At 39.7% G+C, this 25297-nt stretch overlaps 1 protein-coding gene across 8 annotated transcripts in view; it reads left to right on the top strand.

Moving 5' to 3' along the window:
- KCNT1 (potassium sodium-activated channel subfamily T member 1) overlaps positions 1-25297 on the top strand; it is a 221020-nt gene that overhangs the window by 152228 nt on the left and 43495 nt on the right. For all 8 annotated transcript variants that reach the window (XM_031954966.1, XM_031954969.1, XM_031954967.1 and 5 more), the window contains 14 exons: positions 370-429; positions 5121-5169; positions 6406-6465; positions 8847-8921; positions 9041-9124; positions 11682-11776; positions 13376-13556; positions 16548-16712; positions 17194-17330; positions 19822-19885; positions 20022-20130; positions 21434-21542; positions 22009-22158; positions 23302-23540. In XM_031954966.1, coding sequence (XP_031810826.1) covers positions 370-429; positions 5121-5169; positions 6406-6465; positions 8847-8921; positions 9041-9124; positions 11682-11776; positions 13376-13556; positions 16548-16712; positions 17194-17330; positions 19822-19885; positions 20022-20130; positions 21434-21542; positions 22009-22158; positions 23302-23540 — 1577 coding nt within the window. The remainder of the gene's footprint in view (positions 1-369; positions 430-5120; positions 5170-6405; positions 6466-8846; positions 8922-9040; positions 9125-11681; positions 11777-13375; positions 13557-16547; positions 16713-17193; positions 17331-19821; positions 19886-20021; positions 20131-21433; positions 21543-22008; positions 22159-23301; positions 23541-25297) is intronic.

The raw sequence follows: 25297 nt of genomic DNA, 5'->3' as shown, positions 1-25297 counted from the left end.
ACATATATTATCTGCTTTGATACCCAAAGCAACCCTATGAGGTTGGTGCTATTATTATCATCATTTTACAGACAAAGAAACTGAGGCTGGAGAGTTTGTGACTTACTCAATAAGTGTCTGAGGCAAGATTTGAATTCAAGGTTTTCTGACTCTAATTCCAGCAGCCTATTCACTGTGACTCATATCACTTTCTTGAATGTTTTGGACTCTGCATAAATTTCTTTACTTCATCTAAGTTTTTTTAATATTTCTTTGCATTCTTCAGCACAGAATTTTTTTACCTCCTAAATACTCTCAACAAATGATTTTGATTTTGTTTCTTTCATTGTAATGGTCTCTCTCTCCTTTGTCTTCCATGGTTTCCCATAGCTGGGGCTGCCCCAAGCAGAACTATACAGTATTCAACCAGTCATCATCGGAGATCAATTGGTAAGTGGATGATTAGGCTTGAAAGAACAACCCCACCCTCAAAGAAAAGAGCTAGATGGTGTCAAGCAATGATCTTGTGTATTAGAGAAATTTGCCCAAACTTCAACTAATTCCCTAATTATCACCAACTCTCTTGATGGAGAATGTGAACTTCTCCTAAATGAATGAATGAATGAATGAATGTGGCAGTTTATTTTGCCTGACTTATACATGTTTGTTACAAGTTTGGTTTTGTTTGGTTTTTCCAACAGAGAGAGGTAAGAAAGAAGAAAAAGAAATGCTTGTTAATTGAAAAAAATGTAAAATAAAATTTTTAGACTTCACAATAAACGAATAAATTAATCAAGCAAACAATTAACTCATATTCAAGTATTTGTGATTTTCCTTTTCAGTGTAGGTTCTCTCACTGACATAGATCACATCCCTCTGTGCCTTAGCAGATATTATTCCAGTGTTGCTGTGGCGGGGGAGGTAAAGGGGGAAAGAAGAAGAGGACGAGAGTGTTGTGGGGAGATCTGATTCTTACTAATAAATGTAAATTCTTTTAGAGCAAGAACTAGTTCATCTTTTGTCTTAATATCCACTAGTACCTGATTGTTGACTGATTGATTGTCTCTCCCAACCTTAAATAGGCTGGCCTTCATGATGTACAATCTGTTGGCAGCCTCATACTTGAACCCTTTTCAGCTCAATAAAAAGAGCCTCTACCTTTCCATAACAGCATTTGGAAATCCAGTATCAGCTCTGGAACATAACATATCAAAGCTGAACTCTAATAGAATAATTAATTTATCTTATGCTATCTTACTAGTATTGTTTTTTTCCCCTTCTTTCCATCAAGAACTTTTACCACCAAAACATAGGAATGAAAATTATGCAGGGATTTTATTCCTTGGGCCCTTGGAAACGTTGTAACCCAGAGAGTGATTTCCTCTCTGGAAGAACACATAGCTGAACCGTCAGTCCCATCTTACATCAGACCCTCTGAAAGCTTGGTGAGATTAGATGAAGTATAAATACCTTGGTTAATTTCCAGTTTAAAAAAATAAATGGCTCTACTTGAAAATAGTTCCCATCTGCCTGCCCACTCTTACCCAAACTTCAGAGATTCAGGAAGCTACTAATTAGATCACTGCAGCCAGGATGAGTTTCATAAGGAGAAAATTTCATCTCAGAAACAAGGGGGGCAGAATATGTGAGTAAATAACTATATATATAAGGGGGTGTGTCTTCGGAAGTATTCTTAGAATCAATAAGAAATGATTCCTCCTGAACTGCCATTCCCTGGATGCTGAGGCTTTGACTTCAGTACCTTCAAGACTCAAATTTGTTAGCAAAGCAGAACTTAGAGAAGAGCTAGGTACGCATGGATCAGTGGGTTGGCCAATCCCAGCTTTAAAGCATAAAGCCTGCCTCCTGACCTCTTAGCAGAGAGACAATGAATTAGAGGTGAAGCATCAGACATGCATTTTTAAACTCCATCAATAAAACACAAATGTGTTCTACTTAATTACACTTATTTGTTACAAAAGAAAACTCTGTGCCAGGAGTCAAGGAGAGAACTGGGGCAAAGTGGGAGGAAGTGATAGGAAAAAAACAGAAGAAAAGAACATCATCTAAACATTTCTTAAAATGCACAGAAAAGATTAGAAAAAAGTTTAGAAGTAGATCAGAGAAGCAAGGCAATGCTGGTATTAACCTGAAATTTAACATAGAAAATCATATGTACTTAGTTTATGAAATAAGTTATATTAATTGATTCAAGGTTTCATAAAAAGTTCTTTTTTCTAACCTTATTTATACATGAAAATGTTAATGTTTTCTAGTCTGTAATTTCTAAATGCTGATTTTTTTTAAAGTAGGTACATACTTCACATGGTTTTTTAATCCATGACAAGGGAGATAAGCGATAAGGGAGAAAACCTAGAACTTTAAAAATTTTAAAACAAATGTTTAAAAAAATGTGTTTTGAATGTTATTGAGGGAAAATATTAAATAAATAAAATATACTATCATGGTTAGTTGCAAAACTGAGGGGGGGAAAAGAAAGACTATTCAACTGGCTCAAACCTTCTTCTTATGGGAGAGAAACCAAAGCATTCCAAGCTGGAGGCTTCTATCATGGAGGATTGAATAGCTGATAGCCAAGCCCTCCAAGCTCACAAACAAGAATAGGACCAACAAGAGCTTATTCCTCCACATCCACATTATTTCTCTCTCTCCCTTAGTCATGTCCATTCCTCAGTTTACCTTAGTATCACAACCTGCCTCTTCTGTCATTTCTGCCCAATCAACTTAGAAGCCACAAGACAAATGTCCTCATCACCATGGCCATTGAATAACTGATTTAGAGCTGAAAAAGCCTTGGCCTTTTCATATTACAGATGAAGAAATGGAAATCCTTAGAGTATAAGAAACCTGTCTAAGATCACACTGAGAGGAAATGATAAAGATAGGGTTTGAATCCATATACTGAGTGGCTTCTTGCCACTCAACATACTGCTACTGGGCAAATCATCACCTAGATGTGGAAGATGGCATATGTTATCAGATATATCAATGAGTAAACTGATTTTGCCAAACTATTTTATACTCTCCTTTCTTCTCTTTTTCTTCCTCTTTCTCTTCTCCTTTTCCTCCTCCTCCTTCTCTTCTTCCTTTTCCTCTTCCTCCTCTTTCTTTTCCTTCTTTCTTCTTTCTTTCTTCTTGTTTCTTCTTTTCTTCTTTCTTCTGTCTCCTCTATTTCTGTCTATCTTTCTGTTTTTCTTTTTTAGTCTCTGTTACAAGGGGAGACTTATTGGGAGGAATATGTTAAGAAGTGGGCAGTGTAGAGAGTAATGAGCCTGGAGTAAGAAAGACCTTAGTTCAAATCTGACTATCTGACTATCACTACATATAAAATGAGGGGGTTGCACTAGTTAGACTCGGAGGTCCTCCTCAGCTTTTACTTCTATAGTCCTAGGATCCTATCAGTGAATTATCACCTAGATACTCAAGGATCATATTTCAACCAACATGCCCGCTATGTATGTATTTTTAAATTCTCTAACATAGTACTTTTAGAAGAAGAAGAAAAGGTGCTCAGAAATTAAATGAAAGGATATCATAACTTGGACATTATTCAATTTAATCACTCAGTTTTTCCTTTTCTCCTCGAGAAACCACTTGTTCTCTGGCATAATGCAGCCTTTCAATCCCTGCACAGAGTATTCCTGAAAGCCTGCTCTCTCTGACAGCCCACTTTATTGGAAAAATGAGAAAGGCAATTATGTGCCAAGAGGTTAGAAATTTTAAAATGTTCAAGGCTAGTCTAACTATCTAAACACCTGCTCTATTTTGTTGGCTACAGGCCTTGTGAGAAGTTTGTTTTGTTTTGCTTATTCTATACTATAATCCATGACTCTGCTGTCAGACATTTCCCAGCTCAGGTCGCATAGATCTCAGTTATTGGACCTTCCTTCCTTGTCAGCTGTCCCTTGAGGAAACACTAAATTGCCCTCCACTGTTACTTGCCTGTCTTTCTGAGGTTATGCAAGGTTACCAACACAGAAAAGCTCCTTATCATACTGCCCTGCAAGGACAGGAAGGAAACCCAAGACAAGCCAAGAACATAGAATCTTAGAACTAGACAAGCCTCAAAGATGATCTGGTCCAGCCCATCATTCCTGGTCCAGCCATCCAATTCCAAGAAATTGGAATCAATCCAACAAGCATTTATTAAGTACCACTATATGCAAGGTTCTGAAAATACAGAGACAAAAGTAAAAACCATTTCTGACTTGAATAAGTTTGCATTCTATCAGAATTCCCTCAACATGAGCAAAGAACTTAACTACTCCCTCAGAGAGCTCATCCCAATTTTTGGTCAGTTAGGAAATTTTAGGAAGCTTTCCAGTGTGTTAAGCAAAATCCTCTTCTGGAAAGATTGGCCCAATGTCTTCAATAATGATCTTGGAAAACTCTTTCTTCCTGGATAGTGCAAAGATAATGTGCCATCAGGAATGAAAATATACTTTGAAACTATGAAATCTTAATTGATGATGCTTGCTAGGGTGTGGCAGACCACAGAGATAATTATTCTGAAAACTTGTACATAATAGGTGTTTAATAAATGTTTGTTGAATACAAAATGAATGAATGAAAAAGCATTTGTTATAGTGCTTATATGTGCGAAGCACTGAGGATACAAATAAAAATATAAGACATCCCTGTTCTCAAGGAGCTTCATTCAATTGAGGGAGATAATACATAAATGAAATTTCAGCTGCTAGTCAGATGGAAAGGTCTTATGGTCCTTAGTATATTGACAAAGTGATGGTAAAGAATTCTTTTTAATGTCATTTTCCAAAAATGATCACATTTCTGATGTTGAATATTTGACAGTTACAGATTTTGCTCATCAGAACTGTATTCTCTGGGTCTTTAGGAGCTGGGGTTCTAGTAACTGCAAAAACAGGTGCCAAGCCATATCTCCATGAAGATTGCTTCCCAGGAGGGTGTCTGCCAGAGCTGGACTAAAAGCAGAACCAGCAATCCTGGGTTACCAGTACTCCCAAGACCCTTGGACTTGACTTACCTGCCTGTCTATGGCAGATGTTCAGCAACTGGTGTTTGTGATTGCAAGAAAGGTGGGATAATATCTGGGGTTTTTACCTGTCTTACAGTTGTTTTTTCATTTTTTCTCTCTCCAGGGCCCCTATCTTGTGGGTAGAGAGGAAAATGACGCTCTGGGCACTTCAGGTAAGTGACTATGATTCAGAAGTTTTCTACAGAGGTTCTTTGCCTAAGCTTTCAGAATGTCCCTCTAAATAAGTTCTCTGAACTTGCCAAGTTGAAGAATACCCAGACAAGCAAGTGTTGCTTTTGATGGCATCCTATTTCTGTGTGGATGTTCAAAAAGTGTTTGCTATTATAGTAATGATTAATTTTAGGAGGTAGCAGGAAAACTCACCCCCAAACTTCAAATATCTTCTGATGGTTTTCATAGTGCCTAAAATTCAAAAATTATAACTTCATATGTCACATAAGAAGTTTTTTCAAACTCTAGTGTCTCCTATTAACCTTTCTATAATTAGCCTGGCCTTAGGACTCCAACAATGCCTTTCTTTTTCATTAGGCATGAGCACTGGCTCTGTCACATACCATTTATTCTATATCCCTCCCCTCTACCTTTCATTTAATCAATATTTCCTTTGCTACTATGAAGAGTATGACTGTCAAATTTTCTATGGATCTTAATTGTAGGATGCCTAGGCAGAAACTCTTTTCCCTGCCCACTATTCCTTGGGACTTCCTCTTAATGTCCTATCCCTTTAATATTTCTACTCCATTCTTTCTCAGCAGTTCCATTGTATTGTTTGGAACTCCCTCATACTGTATGCCCTCCTTTCTTCCTCTATACTTTGAATATATTTTATATTTATAATTATATTTGTACTTGTTGTTTCTCACCAATAGATTATAAGTTTCCAGAGGGCAGGGACTGTTTTGTTTTGTTTTTATGAATACCCATCCTACACACACACACACACACACACACACACACACACAGCCTAGCATATTGCCCAGTGGTTAATAAATGCTTATTGAATGGAATGGAATTAGTGCAAACATTCCTGAAAAGAATGATACCTTAAACCTTTGAAGGTAATAACCCTAGTTAAATTTTGTGCTGGGTCCTATAAGCAAGATATTCAAGAACCTCAGAAAGGACTCAAAAGGGTAAAAAGCAGAGCAACAAAGAGAATCTTCACCAACTTTAGAATTTGGTCTGGGATCATTTCTATTGTCTCATTGCCTCCTTTTTTGAGGATTTCTGAGTCAAAAACTATCCTTATATATTGTGGTCTATATTCTTTCCTTTCCCAAGCCCTGTCCCTCTTCTTCCAAGTTTTGGCTGGAGAAAGGTTTTGGTTCCACCACAGTTTCTCTTCATCTTATCCAAGAGGTTCAATGTCTACCTTTGTTCTTTTTTAGGTCATTGTAGCATTAATAAGTTTTCTTGAGACAATGCTCCTCATCTATCTCAGTTACAAGGTAAGTCTACTCCTGATCTTGGAAGTGTAGAGGAGAGAGGAATAATATAATACTATTTGTTTATGTCCTTCTTTCCTCCCTTGTCTTTTTTTTTTTCCTTTCTTGGAAAGAAATAGGAATGTTGTCCAGCAAACAGAGAAGAAATGTCCTTAAACAAAGAACATAGGATCTATTGATCATATGAGAACAGCTGAAAGGAACTCTGTACTTAACAATAATAACTAATGCTTATGTAGTAAATGTTAAATTTCCTTTAAGTTTTAAAACTGGAAGAAGCCTTAGAGGCCATCAAAAGCAATTCCCTCATTTTACAGATGAGGAAACCCAGGTTGAAATAAAATCCCTTGTCCGTGGTCACATAGCTACACTGAGGAAGAATTTGAATTCAGGTTTCACCAACTGAAAGCATAGGCAGTACTCTTTATTTCCCTGATTCCCTTATTTGTGTTTTTACCTTTTAACATTTTGTGTTCTTAGAGCTCCAGTTTCTTTGCACCCCATTTTATTGTCTTGATTTTTTTTCTATCTTTGGGAGGGAAGATGGTGTTCATAATTAAGATGATTTGGTGATTTCTAGTATTCTGATTCCCCAGGCTGCACTCAGCTACAAATGTCAGCTTCTTAAAGTCAGATTTCTGAAAACCCTGAGCTCTCCTTAGAATTGCTGCTCCTGTTTACACCTCAAGGTTTGGTGGGAGAAGATATATACAGATTCATTTCCTGATACTTTCAACAGAAGATATTTTGAAAGAGCATAAGCTAGACTCCCTTTATTTTCCTGTGTTTATTTATAAAGCAAAATGCTCTACCTAAGAATAGGCCTATGAGATGGTTTAGGATAAACAGTATTTCTATCCAATTATCTTTTTTCCCTTTTCCCATCTCCCTTTATTCCCTCCCTCCTCTTTCTTTTTGCCTTCCTCTCTTCCTCCCCCTGTTTTTTTCTTTCCTTCCCCCTGAATTTTTTCTCTTTCCTTTCTTCTCTTCTTTTCTACTCCTTTCTCTCTTTCTTCCCTTTTAGAGAAGACATGAACCAAGGTACAGTTTAATCTATGAACAGGAGTATCTGAGTTGCTGTTTCCCAAATGGTTGCCCTGTGCTCATGGTTTTTGAGGAGATCCTGTGATCTTTTATTCTATCATTCCAGACTCCTGGCTGTGAACCAGGAGAAGCTGGCCTTTCTCCCTGTCATTAGACTGTCCCTAAGGTGAGCTTGAGGATTCAGGGCAATCACCATCCTGGTTCTTGACTATATACAAATGCCTCTTCTCTCACATAGAAGTGGGAGCCAGGGAGCTTTGGGAAAGGCTGATGATAATCTACTTATTTAGAACCAGAAATCAGCTCTAGGGTTGACAATTGACAGTTAAGAGACCTAATTCAAAACAAAATATGTAGCAGGGAGGAACATGGCTCTTCTTCTTTTACCCCTGCCAAGATGGTCATCAATGACAAGACTGAACCTGAGAGAAGATTGTAGAAAGCTACTCCATTCCATTCCTTTGGGTTGATAATAATTTATTTGGTGTCAGGAGAAGAGAAGCAGTAAAAAATTCAACATTATTTGGTTTAACTAGTTCTACCATCTCTATAATGACTATGTCAATACAAGTATATGTGTTAATGTATATCTCATATAACTTTTTAACTTGGGCAGGGGAAAAGGAAGGGAGGGAAAGAGAAGAAAAAAATTGGGGACTCAAAATCTTACAAAAAATGAATGTTAAAAGTCATCTTTACATGTAAGTAGAAAAATAATATACTATTAAAATAAAATTTTAAAAGAGAAAAAAATAATTATATGTGTTAAATAGTGATTTCTTCCAGTATTTGGAAATTCTTTTACAGGAAGATCTTGTAGTGTCTACTTCCATTTTCCCTGTTTCTCTCATCCCTTATTTCTCCTCCCTTCAATGTTTCTTCCTCTCCTCTTCCCCTTCCTGTCTTCCTCTCTTTATGGTTTTCTTTCTCTCTTTTATCCCTTCAACAGATCTTTTATCTTCTTTCTCCCACCATTTCTGCCTCCCTCTCTCCCTTCTATCTTTCCCCTTTCTTTTTCCCTTTCTTATCTTCATGTTGCTCTTCCTTTCTTCCCCTTTCTTTGTTTCTCTATTACCTTTCTCTGTCTCCATTTCTTCTCCATATTTCTCCTTACATCTCTCCAATCTTTTTTCCTTCTTTTATTCCTATCTTCTCTTTTCTTCTCCTTTTCTAATGTCCCACTGTGGTTTCCAGACTGCTCCAACTGCTTTCCTTTTACCATCCCTGTCAGTTTCTAACTTTCCTTTCCCATGCTTCACTCCCTACTTTTTTCCTCTTCATCATTCCTTCACTCCCTCTCTGGGATTTTTTCTAATCTATTTTACTGTTTGACTCTACAGGGAAACATTTGGGAACAGATCTTCCGAGTTTCTTTCATCTTGGAAATGATCAACACAGTACCATTTATCATCACGGTAAATAAGCATTGGATCATCCGTTCTATAAAGGAGGGATTTCTGATCTGGGTGTCCATCTTCTGGGGAATTATCCCCAGAGAGCTTCATCCCAAATGCTGCTGTCTACTGTTTCTTAGATTTTCTGGCCTCCCCTGCGGAATTTGTTCATCCCAGTTTTTCTGAACTGCTGGCTGGCCAAGTATGCTTTGGAGAACATGATTGTAAGTAACCAGAGACTAAATAAATTGTGGGTTTGGGTTATAGCAAATCTGGTGGCCCATCTGTCTCCTTTCTACTGTTAGCATAGGTAGGTGTGTGTGTGTGTGTGTGTGTGTGTGTGTGTGTGTGTGTGTGAAAGAAAGAGAGAGAAAGAGAGGCAGGTAGAGACAGAGACACAGAGATAGACAGAGACAGACAGACAGACACAGAAACAGAGAGAGTAACTTTTTTTCTCCTCCCAAAATATCTTTGGGAAGAGCCAGGAAGTCTCACTATGTACAGTGTAGCTTATTTGTACCAGATCTTACTTTGACTAAAATGACTATCTATTCAACATATAATCAAACCCTTTGTTGGGTCTTACTTTACTTCAATCCAATGAGAGTTGGCAGGAAAGGCCTTTAAGCTAAAACACTTCATTATCTCTCAGAGGAATTATAAAAGTCAATCCATTTAGAGAGGCTCATTCTGCCATATGTTGGCGATTTGCAGTCAACAAAGCAATGCTATGCACCTTTGAAATACAGTTCAGAATTCAGAGATTTCTCAGTTGGATGGGACTGGCAGGAAGGAACGAAAATGATAAATCTCACTTCTTCCTAAATCCAGTTCTCACATATCCAAAATGCCGTTCCCCCTAACTTCTACCTTTTAGAATTTTTGTTTCTTTCAAATCTATGTTCAAGCACACTCTTGTACAGGAAGTTTTTTGATTTCCCCAGTTGTTAGTACTTTTTCCACCAAAAAATTCATATTGTATTTTGCACATATTTATTTATGTATATATTTCTCCCCCCACCCCAATATATTGAAAATTCTCTGAAAGCAGGGGCTATTTCATTTCTGCCATTTTCTAGCTTTTAGCCTGACACATTGTAAGCACTTAAAAAATGCTTATTGGTTGATTGATAACTAGAAATTTGGAGTCCAGAAAAAAAGGAAGTCAAAGTACTGCTGTCCTTTGCCTTAATCATATTCTGTGTTTAATTCTGGAAGCATTTTAATAAGGAAAATTAATTCTAAAAGGGGATCACCAAGGTGGCAAGGATTCAAAACTTTATCAAAGGAGAATCAATAATTGAAGCTGTGTACATTTAAACTAGAGATTAGGAGAATTTGGAGGAGCATGATAATTCACTTAGAGTCTTTAAAAGGCTGTCATGGGCTTTTCCTATTTGCATCCAGGGGGAAAAGGTAGGATCAGTCACTAAGAATTATAGAGAAGACAGAAATCTGTTCTCTGTAAGGAAGAACTTTCTAAAAAATTGATCTATACAGAAATGAGATATGCTACTTATTACTTAGTGATCTCCCTATTGGATTGTGTTTAATCCACTGGATTTGTTTATTGGATTGTTTGGATATGTTTATTCAAACACTGGATATGTTTAAGGGGGCTGCACAGAGAATATTCTTTTACTGTGTTGGTGGGTAAGCTAAATGAACTCTGAGCTTCCTTTCAACACTGATATGATATGACTCCAAGTTAAGTAATTAAACAACAACTCCCAGTATTTGTTTACAGTTTATAAAACATTTAAAATCATTGTCTCCTTTGACCAAGCTAACTGATTAGTTTGAGGCCTCATTTCAAATCATAGGCATAACTAAGAAATGAAGCCCCAAGGTATGGACTCCCAACCTACAAAAGCAATTTTGCTGCTTCCTCCTTCTTCCTCCTCCAGAGGCCATGGGAAAGATGTGGAGTCTAATTGCTGTTTTAAACCATAGAAACAGAGGCTGTGTCTGCTCTCCCTGACTGGTCTGTGGGTGAGGAAAGTGAATTCAATCAGACAATTTGTTTCATAAACAACAGATGATCCCTAAGGTCCCTTCCAGCTCTAGCAGTCTGTAAATCCAAATTCAACAGAGCAACTGGGTATTTTAAAATGACTAATTGAATCCATTCAAATAGCTGGTTATTTTTAAAACAAAAAGTTGAATGCAGTCAGTCAACTTGCTAATAATTGGTTTGTAGCCCTAGCCAATGATTATTAAACATTTGTTTTCAAAATAGCCAGTTGTTTTAATCCAAATTTGTGTGCTTGACTGCGAGCCTCTGAGATCCTGTTTTAGCTCTTTCTTTGTGTTGGTTATGGTCATGTGTATCTTAGAGAATTGTACCTATACCTGTAGCTATGTGATCCTGCATGTGGGTCTGAGGGGGCCAGTACCATCCTATCTGTAATACCCTTTCCTTATCATAGATCTACTTTAAGGTCCAATTCAAGGGTATCCTCCTCCATGAAGTCATCCTAAAATACTCAGGCCTTTAACATTCCCTGTGGTCCTGAGCCCTTGCTGCGTGTCCTGTGCTTTGGTTAGATCAGTCCAGCACTTAATTCCATTCTGCTTTATCTATCTCATTGTCTAAGTGGCTTGTCGCCCATTCAAGCAAAGAGTGAATTCTCAAGGACAGAGTTCTCTTTTCTCTTCTATCCTACCCACAGTTCCTGGCTGTGTACTAAGCATATTGTACACTATAACTGCAAGTTAATCCAGACTCAGCTAAGCCGGTTCCTTTTTTCTGCCTCCTTATGGTAACTTGTCTCTCCACAGAACGACTTCCATAGGGCCATCCTAAGGACTCAGTCTGCCATGTTTAACCAAGTTCTGATCCTCTTCTGCACCCTCTTGTGCCTCCTTTTTACTGGGTAAGTATTTTCTGAGCTTTGACCGTTGGGTGATTGCAGCCCTGCAGCATCCTATTACTCACCTGCGGGCTTGTGACTTGTGCCAGACTTCTATCTATACTAAAACCTCTTCTGTTTATTAAAGGCAAAGTATTAGATTTAAGTAGGGTAAGGCAGTAGAGAGGGTAAGGCAAGGAGAAGGAAGGAAATTCCCAAGCTGTTGAAATTGGGCTCTGGTACATAAAAGATCACTTTTAGATTTTTGGACGAGATCTAGAATTCTGCTACTTGATAGATTTACTGCAGGCAAATCACGTGGCCTCTCTGGGATGTTTCCTCATCTGTAAACTTAAGAGGGGCAGAAGAGGCTAATGGCAAGAAATTTAGAGAGTACATCCAGCCTTTTACAATACCATTGTTTTCTTTTTTTCACAGACTATGAATCTTTCTTATTGTGTTTAACATAAGCAAGAGGATCACAGCAATTAGAGATTATAGAGATGGATTGGACCCTAGAGATTATCCGGTTCAGGACTTCTTAAACTTTTTCCATTCATGACCCCTTTTTGCCAGAGAAATTTTTGCATGACTCTATGTGTATATGGATATAAAGTAAATATACAAATCAAACATTTACTGATAATAGAGCATAAGGAAATTTGTTTTAAAACAATTCTTTGATATACATATAAATTTACCATTATTAAAGACAAAAGCAAATTTGCATACTGGATGTGTTTATTTTTTACATAAAGAATTAAATCTTAGCAGAATATTTGATACCTTTTACTGCTGCCAAATTTTGCAAGCCTTGCATTCAGTTATGCAACCCTACATGGGATCATGACCCAGAATTTAAGTTTAAGTCTAACCCATTACTATTTTATGGGTGCAAAAACTAAGGCCCAGTTTGGAGCATGTAACTGAGAGGAAGTTTCATGCCCAGGGTTTCTGAAATAATAAAAGTTATGATGAAAACTCATGCTCTGTGACTGCCAGTCCATAGTCTTGCTTTAATCACTTTCTCTTTTCAAGTCTTTTCTATTTTCAAGCCCAGTTCAGACTAGTCAATTACTAATCTCAATTTTTATTGCATCTTTTAGCTGGAAAGAAATAGATGTATAACTCTCCTAAACAGATTTGGTTTGTTTGACAATAATAACCAAGAAATCCTTTTCAAGCATCTGGAAAAATACTTTAATTCCACAGTGTATATGAACTGTATATTGCTAATCATAAAAGATTCTGATCTTTAAAGTTTCTGAAAAGCACCAAGCTCTGTTCTTTCTGACCTCTGGTAACCACATACCTCCAAAATTAGTGTGAACTGGTATATTTTTCCAAGGTTTCCTTTGTTTAGACTATGCTTCTCACTACTGGTGTGGCCTTGGACAAGTCACCTAATACCTCAAGGATTTAGTTTCCTCATCTGTTAAAACAGGTAGCTGAACTACATGACTTCTAGCCAGCTCTAAATGCTGTGATCTCTATTTTCTGGTACCCAGAGGGTAGGCAGGAACTTGTTCAGGGTGTTTCCTGCTGGTGGTCACATTCAAGAATTCATCCCTTACTTCTACTATCCTCCTAAGTCTATTTTCATCCTCTACTTGATCTTTACAGGACCTGTGGTATTCAGCACCTGGAAAGAGCTGGGGATAATCTCTCTCTCCTCAAGTCTTTTTATTTCTGCATTGTCACTTTCTCCACTGTGGGCTATGGAGATGTAACCCCCAAAATCTGGCCATCTCAGCTCCTGGTGGTTATTATGATCTGTGTGGCCTTAGTTGTCCTTCCACTCCAGGTAAGTTCCCTACCTAAAGGGGACATATTCATATGTTTACCAGTCAACAAGTATTTATTAAGCACTTTCTAGGGTGGAACAGCTAGAGTGATGAGCCCAAGTCAGGAAGACTCACATCCCAAATTCAAATCTGGCTTCAGATACTAGCTGGGTGACCCTGAGCAAGTCACTTAATCCTGTTTGCCTCAGTTTCCTCTGTAGAATGAACAGGAAAAGGAAATGGTATTTCATTTTAATATCTTTGCTAAGAAAATCCCAAATGGGATCACAAAGAATTGGAAACTACTGAAGAAGGAAAGAACAACCAGAACAAAAAATATACCAGATACAGTACCAAGCTTTGGGAACACAAATAAAGACAAAAAAACAAGCCCTTCTCTCAAGGATTCACAGTCTAATAGAGGAAACAAAATGGGAGAGCAACTAGGTACAAACTTTATAAAGGATAAATTAAAGAAAATCAATAAAGAAAAAATACTATTGTTGAACGGAATTGTGATAGATTTATTTTGGAAGATGGGATTTTAGCTGGGATGTGAAGGAAGCCAGTAAAACTAGAAGACAGAACTGAAAAAGAAGAAAATTCCCGGCATGAGGGACAGCCCCTGAACATGCTCGACTTTGAGAGATGGAGTGTCTTGTGAGAGGAAGAATGAGTTGGCCAGTGTCACTGGATTGCAAAGTACAAAAAGAAGAGCAAAGTGTTAGAAGACTGGAATGGTAAGAAGGGGGCCAGGTTATGAAGGTTAAAAGCCAAACAGATGGCTTTTATATTTGATCCTGGAGGTCATAAGGAGCCATGAGAGTTTGTTGAATGGGAAGTTGAGAGGAAGGGTGACAGATGTCTTTTGGAGAGATCAGTTTGAAGACTGAGTAGAAGATGGAGTGGGGAGAGGGCCGAGGCAGGGAGGCAATTGCAACTGTCCAACAATGAGATGAGGAGGACCTGCAGCAAGCTGGTGGCAGCGTCACAGAGAAGGGGGTGTGTATGAGAGAGGCCCTAAAGGCAGAATGGACTGGATATGGCAACAGAATCAATGTGGGGAACCAGCCTGATGACTGGGAGGATGGTGCCTCAGAGCCATAGGAGAGTTAGGAAGAGGGCTTGGAGAAGAAGAACAATCAGTTCAGTTTTGAATATGATGAGTTTAGAATGTCTACTAAACATGCTTTGTTTATCAGAAAGACTCTAGACCGGGAGTCACACTCCATCAGTCAAGCAACAAGCATTATGAAGTGCCAGACATCATGATAAGTTGTAGGACCAGAAAGACTGAACTAGATGGAGTCTCAGCTCTATTACTTGCTAGTTATGTGACCTTAGGCAAAACAGGTCAAGTCAAACAGTGACTCAGTTTCTCCTTCTGCACAAAGAGGGCTTTGGACTAGATGGTCTATAAGGTCTCTTCTAACTAACATTCTGTGGTACTGCACTGGATCATTCAGGAGACTTGGCTTTTCATCCTGGCTCAGTCATTTACTGCTTGGATCCCTTTACCTTTCTCAATCTTGCTTTCCTTATGCTTAAAATGGGGGTAGTAATACCTATCTTGCCCTCCTCTGACTTCCCTGATTTCCTCCAATTTCTAGCTAAAATCCCAACTTTTATAGGAAGTCTTCCTCAATCTCCCTCAATTCTAGCATCTTTTATTTCTTGATTATCTTCAATGTAGCCTATATATAAATTGTCTCTATATAATCATTTTCATGTTTTCTTCTCTATTGCACCATGAGCTCCTTGAGAGTAGAAACTGTCTTTTGCCTTTCTTTGTATTCTAGCATTCAGCACAATCTCTGGCGCCTAGTAGGTGCTTAATAAATTTTTGATGATTGACTGATTGCCCTCACAATGACTTCTGACTGCATAAATGTGATGTATATAACAGCCCTCCTTTAGACTTAGACTTCAGCCAAAGCTTTCCCCAAGTAAAACTATTATCTCAGCATATTATATTCATATCATAACAGAATCTTGGAGTTGGAAGGGAACTCACAATCACTTATTCCAACCAATAATTGGCCAAAAGTCCCTTCTATAATTTCTCCAACAAGTTGTCATTCATTTGAATTCTTATTCCTTCTCCCTTTTTTAAAAGTATACTGTGTATTTTAGGTGCCTAATTATGACAAATGAAAATTAAAAGCTCCATTTTTCTTCTTACTGTCTTTCATATGTGTCCTATTATTCTTCCTCTAGCACTTGTCCTCACACTGTTCTTCCCTCGATTCAATTCAGTTCAGTTAAACATTGAATAAGCACCCAACTATGTGCAGAGACCTGATTTAGGCAATGTTACAAAAACAAAAGTAAAATGTCACAACTACGTGTCTGCTCCTTGAAGGCAGGGGATAAGCTGGAGCTCAGGCATGAGATGGGAAGAGAAGTGCCAGGTCTGAGAAACAGCTGGTATGGATGGAAGACAGAATCCATGAAAAAGGATAACATAAAGTAAGTTAGGAAAGACTGGAGGGAGCCAAAGAAAGAGGCCTTAATGGTCTGAATGAGAAGTTTATAATAGGAAACCAGGCAGTTTTTAAGCAGACTAGTGATCTATATCTTAAAAATATTAATTTGGCTACTATGTGGAGTATGGATTAGAGAGGGGAGAGTCTGCAAGCAAAAAGACCAATTAGGAGATTATTGCAGTAATCCAGTTATGAAACAATAAGGACCTCAATTAGGACAGTGGTTATATAAGTGAAAAAAAGAATAGATTTGAGAATTGCGGACGTAAGAGTATTGCCAAATTCAGTTCAACAAGCAATTATTTGGTATCTACTGTATACCACACACTGTTCTTGGCAATGAGGATAAAAAGATAAAAAAAAAAAAGTCCATTCTTTCCCACAAAAACCTTTCCTCCTTGTTCTCTATCTACTAAATTCTGTCACTCTCCAAGTCCCAATCCAAGTTCCAACCTCCCCACTGAAGCTTTGTTCATAAAGCATTAATATTCCTTTTGGCACTCAGACCACTTCATTTCCTTGTAGTTTGAGGAGCTTGTTTACCTCTGGATGGAGCGACAAAAGTCTGGGGGTAATTACAGCCGCCACCGAGCCCAGACGGAGAAACATGTCGTCCTTTGCGTCAGTTCTCTCAAGATTGACCTCCTCATGGATTTCCTGAATGAGTTCTATGCTCACCCTCGCCTCCAGGTAATGGCGGGCCTTGGGCAGGGCCTTTTCTGTGTCCTGGGCAGAGTTAGACAGCATTCATTTTACTCGAGGAGGCTGGAAGACACCATCCCAGGGTCTCTCAGGCTTAGGATGAGAACACATCTGTTCTTTCTCCTGCCTCCCTCCAGGTCTAAGATTCTGAGACTCCATGACTTCTATTAGGGCTCCACTTCTGCAACCGCTCAGGGAAAACAATTCCATGATTCTCCGGCTTATTTCACCTAAGGTGGAGGACTGATGTGAGAGTCAAGTGCCTGATCCTGGATGAGAGCCCTAGTCCCTGTGGCCCTAGTTTTTTCAACTGTTAAAAACAAGGGGTTGGGGGCTACGTTCCAGCATTAAGTTAATGATGCTAAAATCGTGCCTTTTCAAAAGCTCTCTAAGACTATGAAGTCTTACTCTTATTTACATCTTGTTCTCTATGCACGAATGAGGGACACAGATGGATTTCCTGTTTCAGGACTATTATGTGGTGATCCTTTGCCCAACGGAAATGGACATTCAGGTGCGTCGGGTTCTGCAGATCCCTCTATGGTCTCAGAGGGTGATCTATCTCCAGGGCTCAGCTCTAAAGGATCAAGATCTCATGAGAGCCAAGTGAGTATAGAAGCAGGTCAATGGGAAGAAGGGGAGTTGCTTGGAGGCCTTGATAAATGTTCTGTTGTGTTTTGGAAGCATTTTTTCTTTCTAATGATGAGAATGTATAAAAAGTAATATAAATTCCTTAGTCACTAACAAGCAGGCTGAGGCATATGACCTGCTGGGGGGCAAGAAAGAAGCCAAAAGAAACCCCAAAATTCCCTATGGTAAGTCCACAATAGGTAACCTATACCTGATTTTCTCTTATAGTTCTTGGCATTTCCTAGGTACACACAAAGGTCTTAATTTACTATATATAAGTGCCCTTTCCCACACAGGCTCTATTGGACACCTAAAATGCATTGTTAGTCGTGACCATGATTGCTCTCATTGTAATTCCAGTCTCTGCAAGGCACATTTGTCATAGGAGGATCTTCTTTAGAAGATGTGAATAATTCATAAATGAAATCTGCTGTGGCCAACTGAGTGAGATACATAAAGTAGACTGAGGAAAATTAAACATAAACAGACTGTGTTTCTGGCTTCTGTTGAGAATTTAATGGGTAGATCAATCAGTGAGAACTACATCAGAAGTTTTCTTTTGGGGTCAGCCACAGATTTCCAACTGACCATGGCCACCCACTGAACCTGGACCTCAGCCATAGTAACCTCCTAATTATAATCACAGACTGGCCCCCTAATTCTAAAGACTGACTAATCTAGAGTCATAGCCTAAGTCAGACCCCACTCAACTATCTCACAAATGTTTTAATCACCAGGTGAACTGGATGAGAATGCAAACAATTCAATGTACCTACTTACCCTCATGAAGACAACCAGGTGGCTCAGTGGATAGTGCTGGGCCTAAGCTCAGAAGACTCATTCTCATGAGTCCAAATCTGGCTTCAGACACTTAGGAGCTGGGTGATCCTGGGCAAGTCACTTAACCCTGTCTGTCTCAGCTTCCTCATCTGTAACATGAGTTAGAGAAGAAAATTACAAACTACTCTAGGATCTTTTCCAAGAAAACCCCAAAAAGGGGGTGACCCAAAGTGTTGGGAATGACTAAACAATAGTTCCCTCTACCAAGAACTTAGTGGTGTGGGTTAGTACCATTGTCCTTGAATTCAAACAATTCAATCTCTAGGTTACTAGGATAATTCTAAAATATTGTCTAGGCCCCTCACAAAGGCAAAGACCCCTAGAGAGGGAAACTGTGGAGTTTTTTTTAACTATTAGTGGACTTGACTCAGGTGCTAGTTCTTTAAATTTTATATTTTCTGCCATGTAAAATAAAGCTTGACTATATTTGATGTGTTCTTAGTTTAGATACTTGAATGAGGGCAAAGGGATTCTTTCCCTCTTTTTATCTCTACAAAACCAAAACATAAGCTAAATATTTTCAGAGGAAATCCTAGCTAGAGCAAAATGAGTCAAACTGGGATTATTGGATTGTTGCAAGATAGGTGGAAATTGTCTGAATGCAGGATTGTTGAAAATTCCCTAATACTGTACCAGTTCCATGCAAATCCAGACATTTGGTTCTGGGCCACAAATTACATATATTGGCTGGAATTAAGGCAATAAAAACATGGAGAAGTAGGGGCGGGGGGAAAGGATGTTCTGCATTTGTAACATACTTGAGTGATTACCTTGAAGGTCCCCCATACTTCTGACTAGTGTCATTGTTCTTGAAGGAGAGAAAGTCAGCATATTATAGATTCATGCTCTTAGTTAGCATAGCCAACAGGCATGTGGCTGGCAATTAGCAGTTCTAAAATTAATTATTTTCATCAAGATTTTCATCTCACCTCTCTGAGAAGTCTTCCCTCCCTATTCCTCACTTAGATAAGGTCACTTAGCCTACCCCAGTATTTCATTCTTCCCACACTGCAACAGAATAGCTGTCTTGACACATTTCTAATTCAAGCCCCTAAATCCTGAAGGCTGTGCAGTGCAATGGAAAGAGAGCCATGGATTTGGGAATCAAAGGATTTGGGAATGGATAATGATTCTTTGGGAATATTACAGAGAAGAGTCCTTTCAGTGTGGGCTGGATTAGATGAGGTCCCTCCCTTCCCGAAAGACTCTGAGATTCTGTGATTCTGCCATTAACTAACTGCATGGCTTGAGGCAAGTTACCCCTCTCTAGGCCTTAATTTCCCCCCACAAAATGAGGAAGTTGGGCTAAATGATATCTAAGGTCTTTTGTAGCCAGACATGCTACATTCCGAATTTGCTGTAGCTCACGGGCAGCTTTCTTCTATCTGTAATGTGCTTACCATCTAACTACATTACATTCTATTTTGTCTTATTTTATCATTCTTCTACATGGATGAACTCCATTTCTCCAATCAGGTTATTAGCCTCTTGAAGGAAAGTAGTATGTCTTCTCCTTATTATCCCACTGACCCATTAGAGGGCTGCATACGAGGTAGCTGCTCAGGGGAAGTCTGCTGACTCGAGGTGCCATGGATTGAAAGCTAATAGATGATTCATTTTTCTCCAGGATGGACAATGGGGAGGCCTGCTTCATCCTCAGCAGTAGGAATGAAGTGGACCGAACAGCCGCGGTAAGCACCCCCTTTCCATGATGGCATTCACAAAGCCTCCTGGAGGGTAGGGCTGGGCGGGGCTGGGCTGGGCTGGATGGGCTCTCTAGGAGAGGACACAGGTGGTTGGAAAGTTAAACAGCATCCTCTCCCCTAGGACCACCAAACCATCCTGAGAGCCTGGGCAGTGAAGGATTTTGCTCCCAATTGCCCTCTCTATGTTCAGATTTTGAAGCCAGAGAATAAGTTTCATGTCAAATTTGCTGGTAAGTTTCGGTTTCTAGTTGAAAGATTGAATGTTTCAATTAAGTATTCATTAAGCATTTGTGCTAGGCATTTGGTAAACATTGGAGAACAGATAAAATGCCCTCAAGAAGTTCACCGTCTAATGGTGGAGACAAAATGCAGTTATGCACCAACAAGCTTCATACAGAGTGTATGTGTCACTATGAATGTCCCAGAACCTTAGTGTTAAGGAGGAGGTGCCCTCAGCCACATGGCTGTCTATGCCATGGCAATGGAGAAAGTCCGAGTTAGGATTTAGACAGCCAGAGCTCTGGCCCTCTCTTCCCCACTAACTTGCCATGTGACCTAATTAAGTCACTTCTCTCTGGGCCTTAGTTTACTTCTCTATAAAAAGGACTACAAAACCTTAATTCTTCTTATCTTATCTGAAAGAATTGTTAATTAGTTCTGCTAATATATCCTCTAAGAACCCAGGTAACCTCCAGGCCATAAATGATGATGAAGATGATGATAGCATTTAGGTGTCCCATCAGTGAAATAGGGGTAAAGTACTTGCACTCCCACTCATCCACAGCTGCTGTGAGTAAAGCACTTTGTACCCCTGGAAAGTATTCTAGAAATGATAGTTTTGATTGTGTTAGGGTCTCTACACAGTGTTAGACTTGGGGCTCCATGCCTTGCAATTACCAATTATGAGACAGTATTTTGTATAGATATTTTGGTCTTTTGGTGACTAGCATTTTGGGGAAGAGAACAAAGATTAAATAATTATAGGTATACAAATCTGTATATTTAGTCAAGTGCACACTACTAAGAGAGCCCAAGTCAGATGGCAGAGAGATAACAGAGCTAGCTAGTGTTGTCATCTTAGATTACTAAAGCCATACAACTAAAGCATCCTGAAATCCCAGAGCATAAAACATCAGGGCTGGAAGGGCTGTGCTATCTTTACGAGAGGAAAGAAATTGAGTATGAGGTATGGAGGGGACAGTGAGAGAAGCAAAATACTATAAGAAAGAAGGTATAATGGAAGAATAATAAGGTTTGCCTTTTGGAATATGGACATCTTCTTTTCCCTGGAAATATGTCAGTTAAATAACCTTTTGTCTAATATACTGTAGATATATCCATCTGTAGACTCTAGAGAGATATAGCTAGATAGCAGCCCATGCAAGAAGGGTTTATTGTAGTGGGTGGGACAGTGGACAAGAGTACTTATAAGAACTTGCCTTGCTCTGAAAGACTGAAATTTGGTGTGTGGATGAGTTGGGGCAGTGTTGGGGCAAGGCTTTTTCTGCTGACCATTTCCCCTTTTTGACACAGACCACGTGGTATGTGAAGAAGAATGTAAATATGCCATGCTGGCCTTAAATTGCATCTGCCCAGCCACCTCCACCCTCATCACGCTACTGGTCCACACATCCCGGGGACAGTGAGTATCCAGGTTTGCCTCCAGCTCAACTTTAATCAAGGAGTTTTCTGCAAGAAGGGTGTTTGCAGGGCTATTCCCAAAGACTGTAACTTTCATCAAAAGACCGGAGCTAATACCAAGAGCACTGTGGCTGTTTCTGGTCAGTTATTTGAAGTCTGAGGGATTGGCGGATGAGACTTCTTCAATCTGACTTGGCAGATAGAATGATCTTCCAATGGTGGAAATGAGGCAATGAGACTAGAGAGATCTTTGCAAATATGTAGGCTTTGCCAGTGCCCTTCAAATCATGCCATTGATGAGAAAGACCATCCCTAGAGGTGTGGGTTTCTGCTAAGGTAGAATGTACTCTATTCCTACCTCCCATCTATTGTGGGCTTTATATATCCCTCCCCCTTGTGCCTCCCTCCAGTCCCAAACATCTTGAGCAGCTTTAATGGACAGGTCTGGTTTCTGGCTTTGTCCCTAGGGAAGGTCAGGATTCACCGGAGCAGTGGCAGCGGATGTATGGCCGATGCTCAGGGAATGAAGTTTATCATATCCGAATGGGAGACAGCAAGTTCTTCATGGAGTATGAAGGCAAGAGCTTCACCTATGCAGCCTTCCACGCCCACAAAAAGTGAGAGGAGAGGCAGGGTCCCCTGGGGGTTGGGGGGTAAGTAAGGGACTAAATGGAAGTAGCTACCACCTCCATGGGGTTGAGGAGGGGGCAGTGCTTGCAAGGAGTTTCATAGGGTGTGTGTGTGTGTGTGTGTGTGTGTGTGTGTGTGTGTGTGTGTGTTAGGAGGAGGAAGGGTATTTACCTTGTTTCTTAGGCTAAATACCCTCTCCTCTGCCTCATTCTTGCTTTTTTCCTTACTTATTCTCTCCACTTTCCCTGCTCTGAAACACTGCTGAGAAGTGGGGAAGGGGAGGGGGAGCAAAGTCCAGCCCATGGAATCATCAGGTCACAGATGGAAAAAAAAAAATGTGGTCATCTAATCCAACAATTTTGCTTCATAAGTGAGGAAATGGAGGCTTATCCAAGAACAAACAGGTAGTGAGCAGCAGAGCCAGGAATAAAACTCAGATCCCTGACACCAAATATAATGTGCTGGGTTTTTGTTTTTTTTTCCCAAGATTATATATTGGATCTTAGAATCTTAGAATGTCAGAAATGGAAGGCACCGAAAGGGCCTTCTTTTCCAATCTGATTTTCCCAGGAGGAAACTGAAGTCCAAAGAAAGGAAATGGCTTTACCCAAAATCATATGGAGTCAAGAACAGAAATTTGACCTCCTGACCACTGACCCAAGTTTGCTGTGCTCTACGTGATATCTTCCCAAACCCCAATGCACTTCTACTATCAGGGGAAGAGCCTTCAGTGTGTAGTCTGGGTACTCAAGTACCCAAGACTGAATCCCAGTACTGACATTTACAAACCTTAAATCACTTGGAGGATGCTCTTTGTACTCTTGTCATTATCATTGCTTTGCTATTATTTCTCTTATTATCTGGGAAATCCAGTCCTTAAACCTTGACTAGAAAAATCATCAGTGACTCAAGGGCATGTAGCTTAAAGAAAAGAACTGTTTTCCTTTAAATGAGACTCTCAGAAAGAAAGAAAAGCTCCCTGGGGTTTTTTTGTCTGTCCCTCCATTAGGAGAGCGAGTTCGAAAGAAGAGGTTTTCAGGTTGCGTTATGAGCCCTGCAGCGGGGGACGGGAAGCAAGCACCCCCTTTATGAGGCTGACCTTGACTGCCTTGCTATTGTGTCTGCCCTAGATACGGCGTGTGCCTGATTGGGCTGAAGCGGGAGGAGAATAAAAGCATCTTGCTGAACCCGGGCCCCCGGCACATCATGGCTGCCTCGGACACCTGCTTCTATATCAACATCACCAAGGAGGAGAATTCAGCCTTCATCTTCAAGCAGGAAGAGAAGCAGAAGAGGCAGGGCTTCTCGGGGAGAGGCCTCTACGACGGGCCCTCCCGGCTGCCGGTCCACAGCATCATTGCTTCCATGGGTGAGGCAGCCCGTCTCGCCCAGAAGGGCAGAACTGACCCCAAGTTAGGCAAAATGGGAGGTCGCCCACAGGAGGCGAGGCCCTGAGCAGTGAGCTCCCAAATTGCTCTCCTACCCAGTCTTCCAGTGTCTAAAACTTCACCAGTAAGGATTGATTCCTTTGGCTTGAGTCAGTTTCTTGTTAAAATGCAAAAAAAGTTTCATGTTAAAAAATGTTAAAATCTCACAAACTGACTTTGACTAATGAAGGCCATTCTTATAGCTTATAGCAATGGAAAAAAAATTTGTACTTGGAGTCAGATTTTAGCTCTACTATCTATTAGCCTGGGCAAGTCCCTTCACTTCATGTTTTGTTGTTTACAAAAGTGACAACAATTATTGTACTACTTAACATCACAAGGTTACTATGAGGAAAACACTAGATAGGAGTTGTTATCATTAATGAGCTGCTAACAGCCACTGGCATGAATGAGGAAAAAGATTATTTCTATCTAAGTGTAGCTTTATTCAAGAAGAAACCCATAATACATAACTTTTAATAGATGAATGAAGGGCAGGAGGGAGGCACTGGAGCAGGAGATCTTGCTATAGAGAAGAAACAATAGTCAGAAACCCTAAGCAGGTAGACTACAGGCTCTTGGAGAAAGAAGAGAGATAAAGTAAAATGAAAGGACATCAAAAACATAATTAATCAATTTTACACTTTTACAGAGAGTTGAACAAACTGAATTCAATTTGTTTCTTCTTATCTCTTTATTTCCATGAGTACCCAGGTGCCATCCAATTCCCCAAAGGGAGGAACAACTGCTTTCCTTCTACTAATTCCTAGACCTCCACTCCCACATAGCTACAGGTACCTAGCTGCCATGATAAGGACAGACAAACAAAGGAGGACAATTATTGCAATCTCAAGATCGAGGAAAGATTATGCAAGGACAGAGGAATTAGATAAAGTTTGCTGAGATGCAGGTTGGAAGGGGACAAATGAACATTTAAAGAACAGTAGGGGCACTGAAGTGATTGGAAATTGGGAGAATTGGTTCTAGGACTGGCTTGATCAGTCACATCATGTGAGTTTGAATAAGTAACTTCCTTAGTTTCAGTTTTCTCATCTTAAAAGAAGGTAAAATACTTGTGCCCAAGGTCTTCTCTAAGGACTTCTAAAGTTTCTCTAAGCTTAGTGTTTCTAGGAGTCTTTAATCAGAGAAGAAAATTTGTCTCATTCTCCAAATCCTAATTTCCAGAACTGGAGCAAGTAGGAAGGCTTGAATATTGGAACTAGATATTGAAGACCACATTCTGTTCTACTTCAATCTATAAGGAGAAAAACTTAGAGGGATTTTCTCAGGCTATGAGTATTAGGAGGCTCCAAATGAGTTTAGTTAAATCCTGGCATGGCAGCAAAGTTAAGGCAGGACTGAGGATGTCCCAGATCATGCTTTGGTAGCCTCTGTCCTGGCCATCAGAGGTCCGGTATAGTCTATTATAGGCTCACTATTGATTTTGTCTAGTGGAAAAACACCGGACTTGGAGTGTGGAAGCCTCAGGCCTGGCCCTGACACTTCAGAGATGTGGAAACACAGGAAAGTCACTTCTCATTTCTCTAAGCCTCAATTTTCTCATCTTTAAAATGGGAGTGATAGTAACATTTGCTGTAGTTGCTCTGCAGAGCTATTATGAACCAAATGCCTTAGTGACTTTAAATTACTATGAATGTTCACCACTGGTGTCATTTTTGCTCTGGGATTTTCACAAAAG

The sequence above is a fragment of the Sarcophilus harrisii genome, chromosome 2 (assembly GCF_902635505.1).
Source record: "Sarcophilus harrisii chromosome 2, mSarHar1.11, whole genome shotgun sequence".
NCBI lineage: Eukaryota > Metazoa > Chordata > Mammalia > Dasyuromorphia > Dasyuridae > Sarcophilus > Sarcophilus harrisii.
Note: the sequence above shows the minus strand (reverse complement) of the source record. Positions and strands in the feature narration are given on the sequence as shown.